We start from the raw sequence: 14,908 nt of genomic DNA, 5'->3' as shown, positions 1-14,908 counted from the left end.
ATGAAACTGTCAACCCGACTCAGACTTTATACAATTAACGACAGTGGCCTAAACTAGAGACAGGTCGGCAGTACTCCAAATGGCTAACAATATACCTCCCTTTCCTTCGGACGTGCCAGTGGCCGACATAGCCACCGTCGATTTCGATCTTCTGGCCCAGGGAGACCCAGAGCAAGCTCGAATCCTACTTCACTCGTGCCAGAACTATGGCTTCTTCTACCTGTCGAACCACCATGTGGACTCTCACTTCATGTTCAACCTTGCCGACTCCGTCTTCTCTCTGCCACTGGACGAGAAGCTCAAGTACGACATGGGCACCACGGGCCACTACTACGGCTATAAGCGATCCGGCGCCATGTTTGTCGATGACAAAGGCACAAAGGACCACAGTGAGTTCTACAACGTCTCGAAGGACGAGGTCCTGGGCATCCCGCAGCCAGCATCTGCGAATGGGAAGCCGCCCAAAACGGCGACGGGCCATCATCCCCAAGTGGTCCTGGACCGCTTCGACGAGCTCAAGACGTTCATGAAATCATGTCACCAAATCATATACACCATCACGACTTCGCTCGGAAAGTCGCTGGGTGTGCCAGCGGGTCTGTTGGAGTCCCTCCACGAGCTTGAGAAGCCATCAGTAGACCAGGCTCGTGTCACCTGTGCACCCCCAATCAGACCAGCCGAGACCATCACTCTCGGCGAACACACCGATTTCGGCAGCGTCACCGTCCTGTTCAACCGGCTAGGCGGGCTTCAGGTGCTTGCGCCCAACAAGCGAGACTGGGAGTACGTGCGCCCTCGGCCTGACTGTGCGGTGATCAACTTGGGCGACAGTCTGATCAAGCTGCTGGGAGGGAGGCTGTACAGTGCGGTCCACCGCGTCGTGGCGCCTCCCGGAGAGCAGGGGGACTGCATGCGACATAGCGTGGTTTACTTTTCACGTCCGAACTCGAGCGTGAAATTGCGCGATCTTTTCCAGTATCCTTCAGACGAGGACGTGGCGAGGCTGGAGAAGTCATCTAATGAAACTCTTCTGAACGCCGATGAGTGGGTCAAGCAGCGGGCACATAACTGGAATACCGCGCAGTACAAGGGCAAAGAGTCGTACAAATTGAGTCGAGGGACCGAACACAACCGAGAGTGGGAGTCAGACCCTACGAAAAACTTGGATCAGCACCGACCGAAGGCAGTCGAAGCTGTGTGATGCTGGAGGCGTTACCAGCCATGTGTCGTGGGGATGTGGGCGCGTGTGCAACTGTGGTATCCTCTCTGTTGCTTTCATCCGCCGCGAAGGGGAAAAGCACGCAATCGACTGAAAGAAGTTGGCAAAGGTGGTCTCAGAAGGATGGAAACACCACGTGGGCAAGCGAGACGTATATCGTGTCTAGCACCAAGCCTAGTCTTCAGTACGACAAAAAGCCAAGTTGAAATTGAAGCGAAAGTGAATGATGTTGGGCTCATTGCTTACACCCGAAGTTATCCCGAAGCCTGTTTAATGTGATTGGACGCAGTCATGGCATACCAGATCTTGTAATGACGATAAAGAGAAGTGCTACTTCCGGGTACTTCGCGTGCTCAAGTATTCTATGTGACGGTCATGCAGCGTCATTTTGTCACACTAGCAGTTGCAGACGCGTTTGTGTTTCTTCGACATTAAACCACACTTTCTTTCTTTTGGCATACTGAAGAAGGCGCCTCTTGCCCTCTCAATCGCGCTTGAATCGTTTATTTCCAGATAATGCAAATTACGCTGACAACAGAAAAGGAGCTACCATGGCTTCTACGACCACCGTGAACAACTGGGTCGATGCCCTCACCCTTACATTCATCCCGCCAGCAACTAGTTCTACAACCGTCGCCAAACACAAGGACAGCATCGCCCGGCGCGTCAAGCACCACAGTTACGGACGGACGAACCAGTTTGCAGTGACGGAAAAGCTCATCGGCTTGGAGGAAAAATTCCAGGTTCTCAATCGCGACGATGTGGCTGGCGAACTGTTCTCACGACGCGTCGAGCTAAATCGGGACCATGGGGACATTAAGTGGTTGCCTGATGTTTTAGACTTATTGTTGCACTTATCAGTTGATCCGGTGAAGTACAGTCGGGTTCAGGATCTGGAGAAGCTGAGACCTGATTCTGCGGTCCAACCGGTGCTGAAGTGGCACGATATCGAGGCTGAGGATCCTATTGATCGGGGAGACCCGATCTGGCAAGTTCCGCAGTATTCTGACTTCAGCTCCGACGAGGAGGAAGAAGTTGTTGCTTCGAGTACGCAGACTTCGCCGGCCAGCGTAAAACAGCGACACGCCGAAAAGTTGGATGAGGGCAGCATATTCGATGCACCTACCGTCGAAGTAGCCTCAAAGCTAGAAGCCGCCCAATTCTGGCGGACGCCTGGCGACGATGTCACAATCACGGAGACGCAGGCTGTTAGAGAAGTGTTGTTCATGTTCAGCGGCCTGCCGACGTCGGTCTTCACGCGTTCTGATGACGGTTTCGAGCCCAGCGCTCGGTACCGCATCCGGCACCTAGAATCGGCCACGTCTGAATCAATATTGAAGGAAGCCGCAGATATCGCTGCAGAAATTCAACCAATACGCCAATGGCTGCGAGGCCGTCAGGACACAAGTGTCATGCAACTTGTTCACAGCGAAATCAGCGAGATGCTCGCGGATTTTGAGCGGACTATATCTCAAGAGCACACTGGGATCCTGCATCAGAGTTCGCATACTGGAGTGGTCAGCCTACTCCAGGTGTTACAAAGGGTTAAGAGGGCGAGTCTTCCACTGAAAGCTCTCAAAACCATCACTTCGCAACTGACCAAAAACGACCCGGTTGTTGTCCTAGATGCCATCCATAATGCCGTCGATATTGCGCAGTCATCTTGCAACATCGTCGACGTGGAATCTCTGCTTCCCATTTTCCTCTCTGCTCTTACGCTTCATGCGAAATCTATCGACACTTGGCTGCACACCGGCGGTATCGCAAAGACGAAAGCTTTCTTCATCGCTGAGAACCACAAAAAACCGCCGCAAAAGAGCAGCTTGTGGCATGATTGGTTCAGCTTAACATCTAACTCACCCGATGTGGTACCAGCATTTCTGAAGAAGTTCACGGCAAAGATGTTCACGATCGGCAAGACAGCGGCCTTTCTGCAACATCTGCAACATCTGGACGCCGTGCCTCTAGACGACCAAGCTGGTGATTTGGGAGTGGCTGCTGCTGCACTGGAGGCCGCAAATCTGATCGCGAACTCGCCGCTGCCCTTCTCGGCTACCTTTGACATGATTCTCGAGCGGCATCTTAGTGCTCTTCTCAACAGCTCCACAAGCATGCTTAAACACATTCTGGAAACTAGCTGCGGTCTAACAAAACTCCTGGACGCCTTCGACTACCTATATCTTGGTAAGGATGGGGTCATACTCGACGCGATTGAGAACAAGATGTTCAAGCAAATCGACCATTGTCTGGATATGTGGAACGATCGTTTTCTGCTCAGTGACCTCTTGGCCGAGGCATATAACGATATTAACTGCGTGGATGCCAAGGCCATCACTATTCAGACAGCATATACCTCTTCGAGGACGATGGAGAATCGCCGTCGTTCCGTCAAGATTCTCGCCGCTGTGTCCATATCCTACCATCTCGCGTGGCCTCTCGCCAACATCATCCTCCCAACTTCGATAGCGTGTTATCAACGCATCGCACTGACGTTGAGTCAAGTCCGTCGCGCTAAACACCAACTAGAGCGGAGAGCCAATTTCTACATCCAGCACATGCCTCTCATAGACAATCAGACCGACACAAATCTGGCGCGGCTTGTGTACTGGCAAATTTTACTTTTCGTCAATGTTCTCTACACTCATCTGACAAGCTGCGTCATTCAGCCTCTGACATCCCACATGCGCGAATGGCTACGATCCGCATCAACAAACAGCCTCGATGACATGATCTCGATCCACGGCCGGTACATATTCGCGCTAGAACACGCCTGTCTGAGCAGTGAACGGATGAAACCCCTCCGCGACTCCCTGATCTCTGTCCTCGACTTATGCATCCGCTTCTCCGACATGATAACAACGGCGGTGACCAACACGGGGATGCAAGCGGCCCCACGGGAGCGACACGAAGGCGACTTCGAAGCCAGCAGCTTCATCTCGGCACAGAGTCGTCGTCGGCGAGGCGGCAAGAATACCAGCGCGGGAGACTTCGCATCGTCTTCAGACGAGGATGACGACGACGACGGAGTGGGAGAAGGCTACTCGACGTTCGTGTTCGACGAGGACACGTCGCTGGGCCAGGAGATCTCGAAAGTTCGCAATGAGTTTAAGAAACATGTCGGATTTCTCATCGTGGGTACGAGAGCTGTGGCGAGAAGTTCCAGCACAGGTGTACGAGCAGTTGGTGCCACGGGGGAATTTGAGGTTGGAGAACGGTTTGAGCTATTGGCGGAGTCGTTAGAAGGCGCCTTTCCATCCACAAGGAGGATTGGCACTATCTGATACATCAAGCGCGATCACTGGTTGACAAGCTGTCGAGGTTGCGACAGGAGACCAAGTGCGACGGACTGCAATGTCGATCACGGGCATGATGCCATGAAGCCCGTGACAAGCGCGGCTCCAAATCGCTGTGACGCGTTATCAATCGTAGGTGTTGCTACAGAAAGCATACGTACCAGCCCGAAAGTGATATGGCCGGTATCATGTTCTCGAGCATCATGGGTATCTATGCACTACTAGGCTAGGTGCCTTTTTACATTTCCTGCTTTTAGTCATTCCGGTCCAGGACTATTGATACATATGCCGCGATCTTTGCAAGGCAGGCATGCATGCATGCATACCGGTTGTCGAAGTCTTCGATCCTGGATTCTCAGTTCAGCCTGCGATGGATGGATCAACCAGTGAAGCACATCGGCCCTAGTCTGTTCATCTCCATTTCGTGTTGTCGTCAGCTCCGTTGCCCTGCTGGCCATCGTCTCGTGGTCGGACTGTGCCAGCGCCAGGGCCTAGAGGGCTATAATTACCACCAGCCGTCGCCCCATCTCCATTCTCATTCCCCTCCTCCTCCTCGTCTTCGCCTTCCCCTTGATCATCCCCACCGATCCAGTTTCCTTCCTCGTCGACAAACTCGTGCATATTGTCCGCGGTGATCCACCCTCCACTGCCCGGCATCGCGGGTGGCAATCCACCATCGCTGGCGCCGGGGAACGCAAGACCCGCTCTGAACAGTCGACTTCCGCCGGGGCCTGCATCGTCGTCCCCGTCGTCGTCGTCGCCGGGCTCGAGCGGGTCCGGGTGAAGATTGGAGCAAGCGGAGAGAGCGTTGAACATGGCCAGCACGGGCGTCTGTTCTTTCTCGTCCTCGCTTTCAAGTCCCGTCTCTGTCGTCCCTGACGCGGTGGACGTGACTTGCGGCGGCGCGGACGCCGTGGGGATCACTGTTAGGGATATGCTTTCTGGGTCTTCGTCTTCACCTGCTTCCGGGGTCTTTGAGAGCACCTGCATGTAGAGGCCCTGTTGTTCGCCCGGGGCAGGGGAGGGGAGGGATTGGATCGCGTGTAATGAAATGGACGGGTACGGTATTGCAAGACCGACGTTCACGGCATTTTGATACAGGAGGAGTTTGTCCGAGGTGACGTAGACGTCCAGCTCGGTGATGACTCTCTGCGTCCCTGTCGCATTGGTGTCGGACGTGCCGTTTGTGGTCGAGGCTTGAGGTTGAGGATCTGGTTGCGGCGCAGATGCCTCGAGCAGGGGTGCTAATGCTGGGATCGATTGCGCTTCATGTTCCAGCACGACCAGTTTGCTCCTGTCGCTGTAGTAGTGCAGGACGGGCGGGCCAGTGTAGAACGAGGCGGGAGTGCTGGACTGATGCTCGATGAGGGGGACGAAGGAGGATGGCTTGGGTGCTTCGCGGAGGATCTCCATGCTGTTGGTGTTGGTGTTGTTGTTGACCTTGCGACCTCAGCGACTTTGCATCGACAAGGTAGATGTGCTGTCTTGCTGTTGTGCTGAGGTCTCTGGCTTGTGGACGGAAATTTTCGAGCAAACTCGACATCTACATTGGTGGGGGAGGCTGTTGGTGCCTGAGATCCGCGTTGGGGGACCCTGGCACGCCTGGAAGGATTGTGGGCGCCTAGCAGCAGGGCCCGGCTCGCCGGGGTAGTTAAAGCGGGTCTACATACAAGCCACGTACCCATGGCGTGTCGAGTGAGCCACCGCGAAGGTTCAACCATCGATCAAACAATTTTTCCACGGCGTGGCTCTTCTTTTCTTGGTGCGAGGCAATTATCTCATTTGCACACCACGCTCGGCAGAGCTCGCTCTCTCTTCGTCATGGCTGATGGCTAACAGCCGCTTCACAAAATGGCCATTGCGAAGCCCGTGCGGTTCTTGGGAGCCCTGTCGGTCGTCCTCTTCTTCTTCCTCATTTACCAGTACTTGCGGCCGGTCCCAACGATACAGCCTCCGGGCACAGTGACGGGGAATGGCGATAAGATCGAGAACTGGGAGCAAGATCCCTTACTAGAGCGTACGATGACCGTCAACCATGCACGCGACCATACTGACATCTCTCGCAGCAATCGGCGAGCCACCCGAACCCTTATGGCGGCATACAGACCACGACTATGCACCCGACAGCGTCAATTCAGCACGCATCAACGCCACACTCCTCTCACTCGTCCGGAACGAAGAACTCCAAGAACTTATTCCCACGATGAAACAACTCGAAGAGACGTGGAACTCTAAATTCAACTACCCCTGGACCTTCTTCAACGACGTCCCCTTCACCGACGAATTCAAAGAACAAACCCAAGCAGTGACCAAAGCGAAATGCTCATACCACGTCATCCCCAAGGAGCATTGGGAAATGCCTTCATGGGTGTCAGAGGAACTCTACCAAGAATCCGCAAAGATCCTGAAAGAGAACGACGTACAATATGCAGGACTCAAATCCTACCATCAGATGTGCAGATGGAACAGCGGCATGTTCTACCGGCATCCCGCTCTTGAAAATACACAGTACTACTGGCGCGTGGAACCGAAGGTCAAATTCTTCTGCCACGTCGACTACGATGTGTTCCGGTATATGCAAGACCACAACAAAACCTACGGGTTCAACATCAACCTGTTCGATTCCCCCGAATCCATTCCCTCCTTATGGCCCGAAACCATCAAGTTCCTGGCCTCGCACCCAGACTATCTACACAAGAACAATGCCATGGCCTGGCTGGTAGACAACAATCGCCGGCCGGACAATAATATCAAGGCGCACGGCTACAGCACGTGTCACTTCTGGTCCAATTTCGAGATCGCCGACATGTCGTTCTGGCGGTCCCAAGCGTACGAAGATTACTTTGCGCATCTGGACCGGACCGGAGGGTTCTTTTACGAGAGATGGGGGGACGCGCCGGTGCATAGTATTGCTCTGGGCTTGTTTGAGGATGCGAGCAGGATCCATTGGTATGACGGCCTTTCTGCTCTGGCTTGAGGATATAACACAGAGACTAACGAGCAACAGGTTCAAGGATATCGGATACAACCATATCCCGTTCTACAACTGCCCGAACTCCCCGAAGTGCTCGGGATGCACACCCGGGCAATTTTACGGAGGCGAACCGTGGCTACAGCGGGAAGACTGCCGGCCACTGTGGTTCAAATATGTTGGCATGGGCTGAAGAAAAGGGAGTACCTAGCATTCTGGGACGGGACTACCGACCATCTAATCTTTGTACATGCATATCCATCCAATATACTTCAGCCGTCTGTCGCGCGCTTCTGTCCTCGCCGTGTATTGAGCTGCAGCCAAGCTTGCAAGTATACGCCGTCGGGGAAAGCACTTCTTCAGCGTCGCATTTGAATGTCTCCTCTACTGCTGTACTACATCCGTTCCAACTACTGTGCTCGGACCAAGCATGTGACATCTACTGATAACCACGGTGAGGCCAAATTGCACGCCACCACCGTCCAAACACTGATGCACAGGACCCCGGCGAGTAGAGGTTGGTCTGTCTTGTCTGTCTATCTCCTGTGCAACAGATATACCTCCGCGCCGTTATTACAGTGCCTGATTGCATGTCGCGGGCCTGGATCTTCTCGAAGCGGAAGCGCAATCCCTCCGCCGCACTCAAAGCAGATATCCTCCGGACGAACACTGTTCGCTGGCCAGGCCGCAAAAGGCCAAGACCACTGCAATGCAATGCGATGCGAACGACATTTCTGTTTCGGCTCCGGAGGCACGGGGAATTGAATGGGTCAAGGTATGAAGACACGATGTGTGTTTAGCTTCTACACGGTGGTGTTCCCTCTGTGTGCTTGCCTATATCTATGATGCCCGCGTGGAGGATACTGAGTCTCACGTCCAAAGTCTGACAGCTACACTCGGTCGGCACTCCCGTCCTCACCGATTTGATCTGATCTGAACTGATCTGAACTGACCTGACCTGACCTGACCTGACCTGACCTGACCTGACCTGACCTGACCTGACCTGACCTGACCTGACCTGATCCGGACGTTCGCCATGGTCAGGAATCCCGCCATCGCCGCCTTGGCGACGAGCAAAGCGACAGCGCATGAAAAGGGGAAGAACAAAGACGAGAAGGAGGAAGCCAGACCGGCCACCACCCCGGACTCCCTCGCGCACCAGTACGGCGGCAACTCCATCTCCAGCTGGGTGACGCGCCTCCCCGCCTCGTGGGTTCCTTACGTGCAGCTGGCGCGGTTGAACCCCCCTGCGGGCCTTTTTCTGATCTACTTCCCGCACGTCTTCGGACTGCTGCTGGCTGGTGTACGCCTGCACGCGCCGCTGGGTCCGTCCCTGCGAGCCCAGTATGGGATGTTAGCGTCGACTGGTCTGCTGTGTGTCTTTTCGGGGCGTGCGTTTTGTGGTCGGTCATTTATGACAGCGTGTACGCGCACCAGGACCGTGACGACGACATCAAGTTCGGGATCAAGTCGCTTGCCGTGCTGTGTCGGGGGTGGATGAAAGAGGTTCTCTGGGCCCTGTTGGGCGTGATGGCACTCTTGTTGGTCATCTGTGGCGTGATGGCTGAGCTATCGGTGTGGTTCTACGTTCTGGGTGTGGGGGGCTCGTCTGTCGCGTTGGCGACCATGATATACAGGGTGCAGTTGGGCGAGAGCGCGAGTTGTTGGTGGTGGTTTGGCAAGGGATTCTGGTGGGTTGGGTTCGCCATCTCAGGTGGTCTGCTCGCCGAGTCGGTTGGCGGGAGGTAGGTTGGCACAGAAGGGTATAAGTTGTGGACTGATCGACTCTGAGGTATAAGTGCACCGCAGATGTCGAGCTTGTCAAGGCTCACCTTGGGCATTGGGAATCATCTCTGGTTTCTAAGAATGATTGTCACCTGGGCCCTTCGTTGAGCTGCCTCACTGCTGACGGCTGAGACAGGAAGGACAGACGAAGCTGCTGAGATAGAATATAATACGACTCTTGGAGAAGGATGCCGCTGCCCTAAGTCATGGGTACCAAGCCGGCTAGAGTGTTGGTTGCTGTTCTGGAGCGATGAGGCTGGTTGGAGACACTCTCAACGATGATCTGTGCATTGCTGGTCGGGTAGATGCTACAGGTAGGCACTACGAGGTACACGTTGCCTGCCTGTCAAGTGAGACGGAAGTCAGCAAGTTGCTGACCACCGGTCGTCGTGGATTTCTGTATCTCATGATCCTCGTCAATATCACCCATCCTCTACTCGCCACAGTCATCTCTTGGGCTCAGTCTGCTGACGATACGAGTAGACCGTCCTCACCAAAGCAAGACTCTGCGTGTCTGGATAAACGTAGTGCCTCGGTCTAGACTCTCGCCACGCTGCCACGCTTCCACGCTGCACTCGCGTGCTCGGTCAAAGTCTCGCCCGGTTGGAAGCAGGCTCACGCTCGTGCCATGGTTCATCCCAGAATGTGACTGGGAACAAGCATGCTTAAGAAACGTGGCTTGGAAGCTTGGAGAAGCCTAGCAATGCCAAATCGGGCAGACACGGGAACACGCCGTGGAGAAGCTCCTTCGGGGGCCCTAATTCCCCAGTGGCGCCCCCAGTCGCCCCCCAGTTCCTTGCCTCGCCGCCCAATCCCGTCGGCTGCCCAGGCACTACGCAGCCTGGAGACACGGGGTATGAGATCAAGGCCTCCGCACCGGACATCCACCTCAACATCCAGCTCAGTTCTTTCTCCAAGGACTGGCACCGGGCTGTTACTCGTACGAGTTTATGCAGAGATCGCCGCTCATTGTCCGGTTCGGCAGTCACTCTTTCTGCCTAAGGCGAAGCGGTTCGGATGCTTCGTAGATCCATCGGTCATGACTTCCACCGGCAGTCAGCGGTGATCCACGCCGAATGCTGCCCTTTGACCCTGTCTCGGTGGTGGAGATGAGCAACTGTCGCCCGTAGGAACATCTACCGGTGATCCCAACCGCATGGGAGCGAGTTGACCCAGATGGATCGCTGCTACGCGACTGGGAAAGGTCGTCTCGCTTGCATCTAGATAAAAAGGTTGGACCACCCAGACCCTGCGCGACTGTAACTCTACCTCTTCGCACCCCCTTTCTCCTCGTGCTACATTGCCCTCCGCTGCTGAGCTCATTGTCACATCTGAGGGTGTAAGCCTTGTCCAGCCAACATGGAGTCAAAAGACATAATGAGCGAGAAGCCTGCCACGGGGCCGACTCCCATAGAAGCCATCCACTCGCCCTCGTCGAACGCGTCTTCGTCCGATGAGAAGCCCACGGTCTTGACCGCGGAGGATGTCCCCCATGGACACAATGACATTACGCACCCATATGACCCCCGTGTCGCGCCGCAGTACACCAAGCAGGAGGAAGATGCCGTCATTCGCAAGCTCGACTGGCATCTCATGCCCCTGATTTTTGTGCTCTATTCACTCTCGGTGCTTGACCGGTCGAATTTGGGCAACGCCAGAATCTCTGGTATGGAAGACGACATCGATCTGTCGGGGAGACGGTATGACTGGTTGGGAACCACATTCTACATTGCCTGTAAGTGCGGACCCAATTTCTCCAGACCGACAAGGCTTCATATTCCCGTCCACAGCGGCCTGATAACCCTCAATTGACGCTTTCCCCCGCGCAGACATTCTCTCCCAATGGACACAAATGGGCTGGAAAGCCTTCCCACCACACGCCTGGGTGGCTTTCGTCGTCTTCGGCTGGGGCGTGGTTTCCACCCTGCAAGCGGCATGCTCGTCCTGGGCTGGCGTCATGATCTGTCGAGTCTTCCTCGCCATATTCGAAGCTGCGTACGGCCCCGGTGTGCCTCTCTATCTCAGCTTCTTCTATCCGCGCGAGAAGCTCGGTCTGCGTACCGGCATCTTCCTCTCCGGTTCAGCAGCCGCCAACGCATACGGCTCGGCGCTGGCGTACGGCATCTCTCAAGCTAAAGGCAGCATTGGCCCATGGCGCATTCTTTTCATCGTCGAAGGCGTTCCGACCTGTCTTTTGGCCGTCGTGGCGTGGTTCTGGCTGCCGGACTCGCCGCATCATTGCAAGTTCCTCAATGAGAGAGAGCGAGAGATCGCCGTGGATTTGTCTCTGAGACAACCTGGTGACAGATCCGGCAAGAAGGGCCTGCAATGGAAGCAAGTGCTAGGAGGATTGATCGACTACCGATGTGAGTGGCACTCTTGCCTAGGGAGCTCGATTCTCCCACCCTCAACGTGCGTCATGCTTGATACTAACCTGCTGTGCAGCCTATCTCCCTCCACTGATGTACTTCGGCTGCAACGTCTGCTTCGCCTCGCTCCCGCTCTTCGTGCCCACGATCATCTCCGAGATGGGCGAGTTTTCGACGATTCAGTCGAACGGCATGTCCGCTCCGCCTTACGTGCTGTGCTGGTTCGCCATCGTCGGCACGGCCTTCATCTCCGACCGAGTTCAGATGCGTGGAATCTTCGTCGCCACCCCGGCCCTCCTGGCGGCAGTGGGCTACATCATTCTCGGCACCACCTCATCCACCGGCCCGCGCTACTTTGCACTGTTCCTGGCGGTCCTGATCTTCGTTTCCGTGGCCATGACGCTGACCTGGGTGGGCAACACACATGCGACAGACTCCAAACGGGCGGTCGCTCTCGCCATTCTCGCCACGGGAGGCCAGTGCGGCCCGGTCCTGGGAACCAACATCTTCCCCAAGAGCGAAGGGCCGTACTATCGCAAGGGAATGTGGGTTTCTTGCGGCGCGTGTCTGCTTGTCGTGGTGACGAGCGTCATGCAGATGGGCCTGTTGCATCGCGCCAACAAGAAGCGTGATGAGAAGTATGGACGGGACCGCGACACCGTGCACCTTCAGAACCACTCGGAATCCGGGAATGACAAGCAGTTTAGGTATGTCGTTTAGGGGGTGGTTGACGGGATGATGTGGTGTCTGTAGCTGGAGCGTGCTACAAGAAGGTAGAACGGTGACTTATGAGCTGCCGAGGATGTCGGGGCGAAGTCAGGCTCGAATTCAAGGTTCCTCACCATGGGACCGGGCGGGTTTTGGAAATGGCTCTTTGAGTTGCAGAAGATATTCCGCACCGGGCTGAATATAGTGTTCCAAAATACTCATGCCAAAAAGGTCCCGTATGCACATGGTTCTTCCGGTCCAAAAGCATCCTTCTCCAGCGGCAGGGTCACTCGCGACTTGACCACCAGATCTCGCCAGATCAGGCTTCACGCATTGGCCGGACACGTAACGTGTGAATAGCAGATTTGGCACAGGACAGAAAGACGAAGATGTGGTATTGCTCGAGGACAAGCTGCCGTACAGTGATTCGGATGTCTGTCAGCTGTCCGTGCAGTCGGTCGTCGAGGACTTCCTTCGCTGGGTCAGTGTGCTATGTACGGAGTACACGGTTCAAAGCTACCAAGTACTCGTACGGAGTACATACAGTGAATGTACAGCAACCACCAGCCGAGCTGCTCATTAGCTTGACAGAGAGTGTGCTTTGAGACCTGAAAACTGATTGATTACAGTACATAGTGCATCTTGCTCACCTTGGCCTCACTCACTCACCATTTCCTCTCCGTGGACGTCTTGATCTGGGATTTTTGATTTACTAGGTACATGGCTTCCTGCTCTCCTTGTATGCCTGCGATCCCTGATGAGAAATTAGTATGCGGCCGGTTCTCACGAGTGTCTCGATCATTCAAGCACAGCGGACTTTTGGCCAAGCTGCGAATCGACCACGCATGGCATGGGCGATGGGTGCTGGCTGTAGCCACCCTTGCCAGCTAAGGGCAGGCCGTCGTCCAACTTGAATTCAGCAACCCTATGTACCTCGTAGTGCATATTCAGCGTTGATCTGTGCTAGGCCAGCGCCACCTCCGCGTTGCCTTCGCCTTGCAGGCTCGGAATAGAGATGTATGTAGGTCACACGACGGACTCTGTCGGTCACAGTTTGCATTGTCTTGACACACAGAATCTGGTCTCATAATTAGGCGGTCAGGCAAGTCGTCAGGCGCCTGTGGCCGAAATGTGGCCTTCACGACTCCTCACCTCGCTTTTGTTGCGGCCTTCCATCAACGAAGTGCCTGTGTTGCGGCCTTCTATCAACGAAGTGCCTAATCGATTAGCTGCCGCACGTTGCTGGCAAAGTAATAATCTACGGCCATGACCCATGCAAGTCCATACCCCTTTAATTCACTTTGAGATTCGGATGGCAAATGCCTCGAGACAATTTGGCTCATCTACACGAAACGCCCTGGAGCTGGACGGTTTTCAACGAGGTCCTGTCGACCCGTACGCTATCCTCTCGTACACCCTTGTGTACAGTCAAGGACCAAGGCCTTGTTGAGAATACAGCAAACCAGTACAGGTAATTAAGCATACGGGCGACGTACCAATATTCGCCTGGACTGGTGTCGATGAAGCCGGCAGTGGACTGCTGTGCCTAGCCCAGCAAACTTTGCCGATTCTACAGACATACAGCAAGATGTACGGCATCGCGACTGCACTCACGAACAGACAGCTCGGGGCTTAGGGTTGGAGTGTCATATGCTTCTGTTTGAGATGAACACCTACGTCGACCCTTCAAACTGCAACCGAGCGAGGGAAGGAGCTTCGGTTCTCGACATATGATGGTATTTCTCTGCAGGACGTCTGAACACCGACAGAACCGCCGCATGTCACTCCAGGGCAGGTGCATAGAGTAATTCACCGACGGGGACGTTTCAAAGATGATGATCGCCAAAGCTTTCGTGCCTGGAAGTGGTCGTACGAGTATTTTGGAATTAGCTCGGCATAGAGGTCTACCGCTTATACGGAGTACAGATCAAGTCGAACCTGCAAAGCTTGCATCTCCTGGGACCGACAATGAGGCGCACGCAGATGCACACAGGCCAGCTCAAACTACAAGAGGAGCCAGGGACCCGTGGAGTGGCATGATCACCCGTGATTGCACAAGAGGTGTCAGGTCCTCCATTTTCCCATGGCTTGCCAAATATTGTCACCGGGGTCTCCGTTCAGTCCCTTGCTCGAGAATCCGACTATGATGCACGTCATGGCATTCATCTGCGAAAGTAGAGTTCTTCTCCTACCTGCAGATCGGCCATGATATGGAGTTTACACCCAGCCCGCCAGCCAGCCAGTCATAGGATTGACTCGTTCTTCTCTCCACTACAGTACCGTGTCTCAGACTCGGCCACCTGGGAGAGCTCCTCTTCATGGCCTGTCATTGACAGGGCGGCAAGAGCAGTGCACCACTGAAGACAGGGCTGGAGGCTTCGTGGTCTTTAGTTCCGAGTGGATCTATGTACCACTGCCAAGTAGGTAATTACGAACAGCTAGTATTGATGCATTCGTTCTGATATTCAATCATGTCTGTACCGGGACGGGCCATTCCATTCCAGAGAGATACTATATCTCGCGCATGGATATTCATCTCATGTCTACAGTACCTGATCTCAGG

General features: G+C 54.7%; 6 protein-coding genes across 6 annotated transcripts; 5 read left to right on the top strand and 1 right to left on the bottom strand.

Annotated features, from left to right (window-relative positions):
• Window positions 1-79: 79 nt before the first annotated feature.
• On the top strand, window positions 80-1,201 carry G647_03870 (uncharacterized protein; the record flags this gene model as incomplete). The annotated part of the gene is made up of 1 exon (XM_008728215.1): window positions 80-1,201. The coding sequence occupies one exon, from the start codon at window positions 80-82 to the stop codon at window positions 1,199-1,201; it is 1,122 nt and encodes a 373-aa protein (XP_008726437.1).
• Window positions 1,202-1,770: 569 nt separating this feature from the next.
• G647_03869 (uncharacterized protein) lies at window positions 1,771-4,500 on the top strand (the record flags this gene model as incomplete). The annotated part of the gene is made up of 1 exon (XM_008728214.1): window positions 1,771-4,500. One exon carries the CDS (start codon window positions 1,771-1,773, stop codon window positions 4,498-4,500), a length of 2,730 nt encoding a protein of 909 aa, XP_008726436.1.
• Window positions 4,501-4,923: 423 nt separating this feature from the next.
• On the bottom strand, window positions 4,924-5,925 carry G647_03868 (uncharacterized protein; the record flags this gene model as incomplete). Its single annotated transcript, XM_008728213.1, has 1 exon — window positions 4,924-5,925. One exon carries the CDS (start codon window positions 5,923-5,925, stop codon window positions 4,924-4,926), a length of 1,002 nt encoding a protein of 333 aa, XP_008726435.1.
• A 438-nt stretch (window positions 5,926-6,363) lies between these two features.
• G647_03867 (uncharacterized protein) lies at window positions 6,364-7,676 on the top strand (the record flags this gene model as incomplete). The annotated part of the gene is made up of 3 exons (XM_008728212.1): window positions 6,364-6,529; window positions 6,579-7,461; window positions 7,520-7,676. 3 exons carry the CDS (start codon window positions 6,364-6,366, stop codon window positions 7,674-7,676), a joined length of 1,206 nt encoding a protein of 401 aa, XP_008726434.1.
• An 843-nt stretch (window positions 7,677-8,519) lies between these two features.
• On the top strand, window positions 8,520-9,232 carry G647_03866 (uncharacterized protein; the record flags this gene model as incomplete). Its single annotated transcript, XM_008728211.1, has 2 exons — window positions 8,520-8,857; window positions 8,905-9,232. The coding sequence occupies 2 exons, from the start codon at window positions 8,520-8,522 to the stop codon at window positions 9,230-9,232; spliced, it is 666 nt and encodes a 221-aa protein (XP_008726433.1).
• Window positions 9,233-10,627: 1,395 nt separating this feature from the next.
• G647_03865 (uncharacterized protein) lies at window positions 10,628-12,357 on the top strand (the record flags this gene model as incomplete). The annotated part of the gene is made up of 3 exons (XM_008728210.1): window positions 10,628-11,003; window positions 11,098-11,634; window positions 11,714-12,357. The coding sequence occupies 3 exons, from the start codon at window positions 10,628-10,630 to the stop codon at window positions 12,355-12,357; spliced, it is 1,557 nt and encodes a 518-aa protein (XP_008726432.1).
• Window positions 12,358-14,908: the final 2,551 nt, after the last annotated feature.

Source organism: Cladophialophora carrionii (genome assembly GCF_000365165.1).
Source record: "Cladophialophora carrionii CBS 160.54 unplaced genomic scaffold supercont1.3, whole genome shotgun sequence".
Lineage (NCBI taxonomy): Eukaryota > Fungi > Ascomycota > Eurotiomycetes > Chaetothyriales > Herpotrichiellaceae > Cladophialophora > Cladophialophora carrionii.
This window is presented reverse-complemented; position numbering and strand designations above follow the sequence as displayed.